Below are 11,886 nucleotides of genomic sequence, written 5' to 3' on the forward strand. Positions count from 1 at the left end.
GGCGAAGGCCAGTGCTTGCGCTGTCTTCTTCTATTTTCATTTATTTTGATTGCGTCGCATTAACACGTGACGTCAAAGAGGACATTTGCCGACATTCTTGTTAAGGCTAACGTGGAGCTGACTGCAGTTGTCTGTGTCTCGCAGCTAGACAGTTCAACTCGGTGGAGCACCAGTCGAGAAGTGGACAAGGAAAGCTCGCGCATGCGTAAGGTTTCGTCCAGGGCAACGCGCTAGAGAAGATCCCGAACGAGATCAAGTGCGAGGCGGGTCCAGACAGAGAGGGTGTATGGCCAAGAGCATGAGCAAGTACTTGCCATGGACCGGGTCGAGAACAAGGCCAGCAAAGAGAAGGCCATGGGAATGTTGAAAGCCATAGAAGCCCATCTCTTGAAAACGCTGATGCTTACGAGTGAGTTGTTGTTACATGTTGGCTGGATCTTTCTATCTCCCGCCATAATTTATGTCTTCATTCGTGTCTCTTTCAAGAAAAATAACAATCGAGACTGAACCGTAACTATGTTTTGAAGCGGTGGATATGCTGCATGCTGTCATCAAAGACGCTTGTCAAACATCTTGTAAAGATCTCGGCATTCTTTAACAGAGTTGAAACTGCCGCGAGATTATAGATATGAATGCGCAGCTTTGCCCATCTGTCTTTGAGGCCAGATCAGAAAAGCATATCGAGGAAGAGAACAGTTGACTCAAGAAGGGACGGTCAACTTTTTCACATATGAATTTTCTGCATTTGACACGCAGTTGTTACTTCACATTCGTATTTTTAAGTCTTGAGATTTAACAAAGACTTTGGCGTGGAAAATCATTCGCGATTCACATGTGACGGAATGGCACGCATCGGAAGCTTCAAAGAGATGAGAAAAAGGTGCTTGATGGAGACTTAGAAATGAGTTAAAGTAGTATATATATTTAATCGATTTTGGACGTTTTATTTTAGTGAGGTTCATATGGGTTCCACATGAACCTATCAAATATAGCGATTTAGATTAACTTAGTACATATACGACAATTTTGATGAAGAAACAGAAATGAGCTAGCGTCATATTTATATCAAGTGGAATTTGGAATTTAATTTAGTGAATTCAATATGGATCCTATGTGAACTCATCAGATTTGGCAATTTAGATCAATTTGGACATACAACACACTTTTGACAAAGACTCGGAAATGAGTTAGGGCCTCATTTTTATTTAGTAGAATCTAGACTTTTAATTCCAGCGAGTTTTATATAGGTCCCACATGAACCCATCAGATTTAGCGATTTGGGTTATTTAGTACATAATACGTAATTTGATGAAAGAGCACTATATTTATATTAAGCTGATTTGAACTTTTAACTAGTAAGTTTCCTATGGATCCCACATGAACCCATCAAATTTAGCGATTTAGATTAACTTATTATATACAAAATACAATTTTGACGAAAACTTAGAAATGACATAGCATTGTATTTATATCAAGGAGAATCTAGACTTTAATTCAAGTGAGTTCCACATGGATCCCACATGAACCTGTTAGATTTAGCGATTTAGATCAATTTAGGACATACAACACACATTCGATAAAGACTAGGAGATGAGCTAGGTCATATTATATACAAAACAATTTTGATGAAAACTTAGAAATGACATAGCATCGTATTTTATCAAGGAGAATCTAGACTTTTAATTTGAGTGAGTTCCACATGGATCCCACGTGAACCTATTAGATTTAGTGATTTAGACCAATTTAGGACATACAACACACGTTTGATAAAGACTCGAAATGAGCTTGGGTTATATTTATATACAACATAATTTTGACGAAAACTTAGAAATGACATAGTATCGTATTTATATCAAGGAGAATCTTGACTTTTAATTCGAGTGAGTTTCATATAGGTCCCACATGAACCCATAAGATTTAGCAATTTGGGTTAATTTAGTACATACGGCATAATTTTGATGAAAGAAACCGTATTTATATTAAGTTGACCTGAACTTTTAATTTAGTGAGTTTCCTATGGATCCCACATGAACCCATCAAATTTAGCGATTTAGATTAACTTAGTATATACAACACAATTTGACGAAAACTTTGAAATGACATAGCATCGTATTTATATCAAGGAGAATCTTGACTTTTAATTCGAGTAAGTTTTATATAGGTCCCACATGAACCCATCAGATTTAGCAATTTGGGTTAATTTAGTACATACGCATAACTTTGATGAAAGAAAACTGTATTTGTATTAAGTTGACCTGAACTTTAATTCAATGAGTTTCCTATGGATCCCACATGAACCCATCAAATTTAGCGATTTAGATTAACTTAGTATATACAACACAATTTTGATGAAAACTCAAATGACATAGCATCGTATTTAGATCAAGGAGAATCTAGACTTTTAATTCGAGTGAGTTCCACATTTATCCCACGTGAACCTCGTTAGATTTAGAGATTTAGATCAATTCAGACATACAACACACATTTGATGAAGACTCGAAATGAGCTAGGGTCATATTTATATACAGCAAATTTTGATCTAAAACTTAGAAATGACATAGCATCGTATTTATATCAGGAGAATCTAGACTTTTAATTCGAGTGAGTTCCACATGGATCCCACGTGAACCTGTTAGATTTAGCGATTTAGATCAATTTAGGACATACAACACACATTTGATAAAGACGCGAAGATGAGCTAGGGTCATATTTATATACAACACAATTTTGATGAAGACTTGAAAATGAGGTAGTGTCGTATTTATATTAAGGGAATCTAGACTTTCAATTCTAGTGAGCCCATTAAATTTAGCAATTTAGATCATTTTAGAACATGCAACACACTCACCAAATAACTTATGCTCAGAACACTATCTAAATTTAGTGATTATTTTTAGAAAATATTTTTAAATTATTTATTTTCTGCAAAATATAATGCATCTTAGTAAAGAAAATATGCAGTGATCGAACCCTTGTACTACTCGTCTCCTCTATATGTGTCAACTTCAATTCAGCCTCTTCTCTTCACTCCCAAGTCCCAGAGACCAACTTCATCACTCACTACTCAAGTCTTTCCTGCATCATCACCCCCTTCGCTCAGCAACTCTATTAAGATCCGGTCATGGGTGTCACTTTTCACTTCGATATCCCAACCCCCATTCCCAAGGCCAGATGTTCAAGGCCGCATCTCGATGTAACGACACCTCCTCCCAAGGTCCTCCCACAAGCCACAAGAGCGTTGAAGTCCTCAAGGCGATGGAGGTCCTTGACCATCAAGTTGATGACTTTTGCAAAGTTAGTCCATCTCGTATTAGGAACTTAGGATTGCTTTGAATCAAGGTAGGTTCAACCTATGGAACACTATAATGAATATGGAAAAGATAGAAATATGACTCGATTACTTAAGATGTTTCTAACCGTTTAACTTTACATAAGTGATTATGTGACCAATTCTTGATCGAAAAGTCGCTATGTCTAAGTCAATTGTATTGACGGCGTCAACAATTGGGTTAATTCTAATGGCCTGATGGACACCATGAAGATTGGTGCTCGTGATATTGGCCTTCTGAGTTCTAAATGTGAGTGTGACTTTTGTTACATTGATAGGCAATCCACAGACAGCGAAGCACAAGGTCGAGGTCCTGGACAAGGAGAACTTCACCTACTGCTACTCAATCATCGAGGGCGAAATGCTGGGCACCACCTTCGAGAAGATCACCCATGAGGTGAAGATCAACGCGTTGCCTTTGGGAGGCTCGATGTTGAAGTGCACGGACAGTTACTTCACCGCGGAGGAGATCAACACCTGGAAAGAGAAGGTGTCCGCGATGTACGAGGCCATCGAGGCTATCTCTTGGCAAACCCAAAAGGAGACAGGAAAAGGAGACAGGAAGAGTTTGAGTCACTCTGTTTGGAGCTAAGCATGTTGGGCTGGTGAGTGTTGTTGTTCTGTCTTTGCTGAGAATAAGAGAATAAAAGGTGTGATAGGAATCTGGTGCAGTGGTTTTGTATTTGATAAACTATGCTACATTTTAAGGCTTGTAGAATGAAATTCTCTAATTTTAGTAATTTTTTACGAGGAGAGAATTCATGAGTTACAAATGAAATGCCAAATGGCCAATAAAATACCAAACTTTGGCCTGATATTTCAAATTTAGACTAACATCTAAAGCTATCAATGTGGCACAATCTTTCATAAACCACAATATAAAAGTACATCCCTTTCGTATGGATCGTACCAAAAGAATTAGCAAATTGCGAGAATTTACTGAGCCTCGAACTTGAGCAACAACAATCGTTGGGTGTCATGTCGCCGTAGCCGGGGAACTCATTCACGCTATTGTAACCACTCAGACCCGAGCCACAACCACTAGTAGGATCAAATTCCTTCCAATTTAGCAAAGCTCACTAAATTGAAAAATCTCAACGTTTTGCATAACGATTTGTCGGGAACGATCCTGGCTTTACTCACCAGATGAGCAGCTTAGCTTCATGGGCTTCCCGTATACTAAGCCGACAAAGGCAGCTTCTTGGTGGTCGCCTTCCAACAATAACTAGAAGTGCTTTTATTGCAAACCGGCCTTGTGAGGAACGCGACGAATGTCTCCATGTGGGTCGAGCAATAAATCGATCTGACCATCGGAGAAAGGTTCCCATTAATGTGATTGTTGCGTTTGTCGCTTACTACTTCTCGTGACCTGTTATTGCTCGATTTTGGTGCTTTGCTGTGAAACAAGCATCTCGATGAAGAGATAAGAAATCTTATGAAGTACGTGAAATCATATGGGAAAGGGGAATGAAGTTTGCATTCAACGATATTGCCAAGGCCACCAACAGCCAAAGGAAGAGTACCAGTCGGAAAACGCGGATTCGTAAGCGCTATTAAGGCCAAATAGGCCAACGGCCACATCGTCGCGGTAAAAAAGTGGTTAACCCAGGACATCATCCACCTTTTGTGAACTTTGGCAAAGGTCTTGCATGGAGGAAGCGGAGGCTGGGAATTGACCAGGAAGAGAGTGAAGATTGTTCAATGCGTGGCTCCAGTGACGCCTACTTGCATCACAATTGCTTCACGCCATTGTCCATCTGGAACATGATGTTGAAACATCTTGCTCGAGGTCATCTCTTAGCCTTGGCTTTTGGTTTTTGGGACGGTGAGGCTCTTGAATTTGGATTCGCTCAATTGGATCCTGGCTGGATCTATGGCTACATGGTTCCCGTAAGCTACATGATCCATCCAATCCGCACATTCCCCCGTACCTATGGTCTCAAGTTGATCAAATACCTTCAATTGACATATTGAATTTGGATTCATCCAATTTCTAACAAGACTTTTAGAAGAGCAAGTATAGATTTTGAAAAGTGGTCTGTATTAACAGATCTCAAAAATTTGGAATTTGTAGGCAACTTGAGGTTGTGATCAAAACATTGAGTCATTCTTCTTTCATGAAACAGAGTCAACAGTAAAAGTACCGATGCTAGAGAATGATGAGGAAGCATCCAGGAATCTTCTCTCTTCCTACAAATGACACAAATGTCGACATTATTCAAAGACTCAAATGTGCCACTATAGGATATGCTCAACCCACTTTCCTCCTCCGACTGGCCAACTGGTCAAGGAAGTGGTATTCATGGTCATGGTCACAATAGCGTGTATGCGGACGAGTCTCGATTCGTGACTTACCATGCATTTCGTTGCGCAAGAATTATCCGCATGTACCAAGCTTTCTTGTCCGAGCCGTTATGCCGTTAGAATATTTAAATTATAATTTAGTGAATTCCCACCTCAAGGGTGTCAGCATTCAAAGATCTTCAATGCTAATATATAATTTGGGCTTGAGATCCATGCCTTTTGTCCTCTTTTTTTTTATTGTATTATTTAAGAACATTGTGATGCTGATTTAGATTACTAAACGAGGAGATTGAGAATCATTTAAAGGGCATTTCAACATAATCTCACATCTCTTGCCCTGGGACTTGGAAATCTTAGGCTAAGACGCATTCCATCCCACCTGCACGAATGTTCAAGGCCTTTGATCTTGATAAAAATCTCATCCCCAAGCTCCTCCTACAAGCCAATCTGGATTTTGTCATTTTTGAACTGTGACGGCGGCCTGTCACCATCGCATCGTTTTCGGCGAAGGCGAGTACCTGGTGCTGTCTTCTAATTTCACTCATTTTGATCACACATCAACATGTGATGTCAACATATTTGCCTGACATTCTTAGATAAGACTAACGTGGAGCTGACCGCAGTTTTCTGTGTATCGCGGCTATACGGTTCAACTCGGTGAACCAGTCGACAAGCTGGACCGAAAGCTCGCGCGCTTACATCATTGTGGAGGGCGACGTGCTAGAGAAGATCTCGAACGAGATCAAGTCCAGACAGAGGGTGTACGTGCAAGAGCACGAGCAAGTACTTCGCCAAGGACAGGGTCGAGAATAAGGCCAGCAAATAGAAGGCCATGGGAATGTTGAAAGCCATTGAGCCCATCTCTTGCAAAACTTCGATGCTATTAATTGAGTTGTTGTTCCACGTTGGCTCAATCTTTTGAGATTTAACAAGACTTTGGTGTCGAATCATTCCTGATTCACGTGTGACAGAGGTATGATCAGAAGCTTCAGAGTGATGAGAAACATTTGATGGAGATTTGGAAATGAGCTGGCATCGTTTATATCTAGTGGATTTTAGACTTTTAATTTTAGTGAGTTTTATATGGGTCTCATGTAAACTCATAAAATTTAGTGATTTAGATTAACTTTTTTTTTTTTGGGTCAAAAGGAAATTTCGATTCTTTATCAAACCGATACGTGAAAGGGAATCTCAAAAGTCAATAATAATAAAACAAACCCGTATATTAACTTATACAACATACTTTGATGAAAACTTGGAAATGAGATAGCATCATATTTATAGTAAGAGAATGAGCTTGAATCCCACAGTTTCATATAGATCTCACTTGAACCACAATACACTTTGATCTAAGACTTGTGCAACAAGCTAGGTCAAATTATATTAAGTTTAATTGACTTTTAATTCCAGTGAAATTTGGTAAGTCCTACACGCATCTTATTTAGTGATTTAAATCAAGGAACACATACAACGCAATTTCAATGAAAGAGCATCATATTTATATTAAGTGGATCAATAAATTGAGTTTCAGATGATCCCATGAACCCATCAATGACATTTATCACTAGTACAGAAAGAATTTTGACTAAGACTTGGAGATAGTAGTGCCGTATTTATATCATGGGAATTTGGACTTTTAATTCTAGTAAGTTCATATGGATCCCACGCAAACCCATCATATTTAGCGATTGATCAATGGTGACACAATAACACACTTTTTTTAATGAAGACTCAGAAATGAGCTAGGTTGTATTTATATTAAGCTGATTTTTGATTTTTAATTCTAGTAAGTTCCATGGGTCTCACATGAACCCATTAGATTTAGTGATTTAAATCAATTTAGTACTGACAACACAATTTTGACGAAAGTGCACTGTATTCATATTGAGCGGAATCAAAACTTTTAATCCTGGTGAGTTTTGTATGGATCCTACGTGAGCCCATTGAATTTAGCAATTTAGATTAACATAGTATATAAGAGCACAATTTTGACGAATTCAGAAATGAGGTAGCATTTTTTCATCGTATTTATATTAAGGAGATATAGGCTTGTAATTCTTTGTGAGTTCTATATGGATTTAGATCAATTTACAATATGCAGCACACTCACCAAATAACTCTTGCTTGGAAACACTATCCAAATTTGTGATTAATTTTAGGAAATATTTTTAAATTATTTATTTTCTGCAAAAACCCACCTAAGAAAGAAGAAAATATTCAGAATCATAACCCTTCACACTCAGCTCCCTCTATATGTCATCTTCAATTCGGCCCTTCCTTCACTCCTGCCAAGTCCTAGAGACCAAATTCATCACTACTAAGCCTTGATCATCACCTCTTCTCAGTTTCTGCACCTTGTTCGGATCCAGTCATGTGTTATCACTTACGTCCCCAATTCCTCCGGCCGAGATGTTTGGGCCACTCTCCTTGACACCGATAACCTCATCAACAAGGTCCTCCTACAAGAGCATCAAGAGCATGGAAGTCTTCGAGGGCGATGGAGGTCCTGGGACCATCGTTGATGACTTTCTATAAGGTTAGTCCATCCATATTAGGAACTAGGATTGCTCCAAATCAAGGCGGGTTCAACCTTATAAACACTATAATGGACATTAAAAAGAGGATATATGACTTGAGTAACTACATTTCCACCATTTAAATTTACACAAGTGATCATGTGACCCATTTCACTCAGGCAAAATCAGGCCATGCCCAGCTAATAGTATTGATTGTGGCTGGGGCTAATTCCTGAATGATAGATATATGACTTGATTGAAAAAGATAGATATATGACTTGATTAATTAAGACGCTTCTAACCTGTTTAAATTTACACATGTGATTGTGACCTGATTTCATAAGACAAAATCAGGCCATGTCTAAGTTAATAGTATTGATTGTGGCTGGGGGCTATCTCTGAATACGGATTCACACCATCAAGATCGGTGCTCACAATGTTGAAACCGGTGTCTTGCAATGTGAATGTTACTTGTTACTCGATCGGCAGTTGCGCCAAGACGGCAAAGCACAAGGTCTAGGCCTTGAACAAGGAGAACTTCACCTACTGCTACCAATCATCGAGGGTGATGCGTTGCACCGCCTTTGAGAAGATCAGCTACGAGGAAAGATCACCGCGTCGCCTGAGGGAGGCTCGGTGTTGAAGTGCATGAGCAAGTACTTCACCATTGGCAAGGTGAATATCACTGAGGAGGTAGATCAAGGCCGGCAGAAGGTGGACGCAATGGTCAAGGCCTAGAGGTTTCTGTCGTGGCAAACGCTGATGCCTGTTGCGCTGATCTCTCGTCGCTATCTTTTTATTGTCCGGTTGGGCAAAACTAAATAGAAGACAAGAAGCGTTTGAGCCACTTGATGCTCCGAAGTTAAAGCATGTTGGGCTGGTGATTGTTGTTGTTCCAGTCTTTGCTGAGAATAAGAGAATGAAAGGTGTGACAGGAATCTGGTGTAGTGGTTTTTATTTGTAAACTGCGCTACATGGAGAGGATACATGAGGAATGAATTCATGGTAAACTGTGGCCTTAATATTTCAATATGGACTATCAATCCCGCTTGATCCGGATCGATCATCGAAAACATTACCAAGGTGGCACAATTTTCATGAACCGCACATAAAATCATTAAGGAAAAGTACATTCTTGTTAGTTTGAATTATACAAAAAGAGCATTTTATTATAAGCCATTTAGAAGCCAAGCAAAATGCAAGAGTTTGTTTTACTTTTTTGCAAATTAGAGATCGGATACATTCTCTGGTTGTTAGTCCTTGATTATACTAGATATTGTGTAACGCCCAGATTAGTACCTTCTCTCTTTAATGGAAAAACGTTGCATGTGATCCTTTTCTTCATTTTATATTTTTCTAAAACATGTAAACCTAAGTTACCATGCAAGGAGAGCTCATATGACAAATTAAACAAAGCGATCAGAAATCATGACAATATAATCACAGACAATACGATAAGTAGAACTTGAGCCGTATCGGGCAAAGTTACAACAATACCTTGCTATTCAGCCCCAAATAGAACTCCAGGAAGCAATATATAAAATTAAATATGCAATCAACCTAGTTTAAGGAATGTAAAATAGATGATAACGTTGCCGCATTAAACAAAATGAAATTCTACCAAGCATAAATCAAACTAGGCCTAAAAACGCAATTTCTTATCAAATGCCTATCCCATTTTTTATCCTTTATTTATTTATTTTGCTTTTTCATTTTTATCCATGATAAACATGATTTAAGCTCTAGCTATACTAAGTGCATGTTAAGATATAATAAACTAGATACAAGGTTAGAAATTGAACTAGATGCAAATATGTGGTTATGGCATATAGACGATGCAATCATGTGAAGGGGACATCCCGAGATAGGTCGAGACCCTTACCGAGGCTAAATAGAAGCTTTAAGCTCATTTCCAGCCCCTTAGGCGGTATAGACAGCAAATTTAGCTGTCCATTCACCCGCTAGATGGCGCCAAAAAAACACAGAAACATCCTGACATATCTACAGGCCTTTGGGGTTGACAGAGACCAACCCGAAACACATCAAACGAATGCTCAAGAGCCATAAACATGACATTCTATCCACGTTCAGCAAGCCCAAGTCTGAACCGAGAAGCCCCTAGAACGAAGCAAACTCAAAAAATTAGAGAACAACCAGACAAAATGCTATAGAACAAAAAAAAAAAAGGAAAGAAGTACACTATCAGTGCCATAAGTTGTGTATGGTGCTCACTTTGGTGCCAAAAATTTCCGTCGGATCACTTAAGTGCCAAAAAGTTTGAAAAACGATCATTTTAGTGCCAACTCCGATCAAATTGATCGGAAATCCAATGTGACACTTTTTATTAATTTTTGACGCTGACGTGACTCACCGAAAAGTACAGTCAACATGTAAAACACAAAACGATGTCGTTTGGCCATGTATGCCCCAAGTCGAAACCTTAAATCCCCAAATCGAGAGAGAGAGAGAGAGAGAGAGAGAGAGAGAGAAGCCATGGCCGTCATCTTCTTCCCCCGAAGAACAACACTAGCACCAAATCTCGAGCGAGCCAATCCACCATCTCCATATGCGCCCTCCTCGTTTCCCTCGCACTCCTCATCTTCTCTCTCTTTGCATCTTCGACCCCTTCTTCCTCCTCCTCCTCCGCCCCCGCATCCTATTTTCCCATCGCTTCTTGCCCGAGAAACAACCTTAGCCTCTCCTTGCTCACTTAGTCGAGCAACTATGACGGTGGCCGAGCATGGTGGCCGAGCGACGATGGCTGAGCACGGTGGCCAAGCGAGGGTGGCCGAGCTAGGTTGGTGAGGATTGAACAAAAAAAACCCTAATTTCAATCCCAAATGAGCTATGTGGTGTCGTTTTTGTGAAGCCATCCACATATGATGGCAAAACGTTGTCGTTTTCTTAAGGAGGACACAAAACGATGTCGTTTAAAAGGCTTCTCGATTTTTTTTAAAAATATAAAAGCCATGTAATCATTTTGGAAATCTCTTGCCGATGGCACCAAAGTGATCATTTTTCCTCCGATTTGGCACTTAAGTGATTCGACGGAAACTTTTGACACCAAAATGAGCGTCGTACACAACTTATGACACTAATAGTATACTTCTCCCACAAAAAAAAAAAATGTGTCACTGCTATGAGGAAGGGGAGGTGTTTAGACCAGTTTTGATATAGGGCCTACTTCAACCAAGACACACACTTGACTTCAAGGATGAAATTATACAAACTCAAATGCCATAGCCAAGCTAATGGACCAATAGACCGAGGTAATGAGCTTGTGCCGCCCATGAGAGCCAGGCAAGCTTCCGTACCTCTGCCTTCAACTACGGTCACGAGAGCAAGGCAAACTCGATCCCTAATTCTTATAGAATGCAAGAGACTTCTATGGAAGGGGAAAATGAGGTTATCCATAATCTACAATGCCTCTAGTAGGTTCTAAGTACAGAAGAAATAGAGCCAGAAAAATGGATGCAAGATAATGTAAAGTCGTTGTTTTCTAGGGGTGCAAATTCGATCCCTACTTTTTATTAAAATTCATGAATAGTGTATGGGAACAGAAATTTAGGTATTTAGGCTGTGCATGATAAAATTTTTGTTTTTTGATTTCTCTATTTCTCTGTTTCCCGGAACAGGTTTGAAACAGAAATCTGTTTGGTAACGCAATTTGATTTCTTTATTTCTGAAATAGATTTCTATTTCAGAAATAGATTTGAAGAAGAAATCAGAAGCTAAAAT

The 11,886-nt window shown here is 39.3% G+C and overlaps 1 protein-coding gene across 1 annotated transcript; it reads left to right on the forward strand.

Annotated features, from left to right (window-relative positions):
• Positions 1 to 315: 315 nt before the first annotated feature.
• LOC120292823 (major allergen Pru av 1-like) lies at positions 316 to 3,920 on the forward strand. Its single transcript, XM_039311267.1, has 2 exons — positions 316 to 409; positions 3,607 to 3,920. The coding sequence occupies exons 1-2, from the start codon at positions 316 to 318 to the stop codon at positions 3,918 to 3,920; spliced, it is 408 nt and encodes a 135-aa protein (XP_039167201.1).
• Positions 3,921 to 11,886: the final 7,966 nt, after the last annotated feature.

Source organism: Eucalyptus grandis, chromosome 1 (genome assembly GCF_016545825.1).
Source record: "Eucalyptus grandis isolate ANBG69807.140 chromosome 1, ASM1654582v1, whole genome shotgun sequence".
Taxonomy (NCBI): Eukaryota; Viridiplantae; Streptophyta; class Magnoliopsida; order Myrtales; family Myrtaceae; genus Eucalyptus; species Eucalyptus grandis.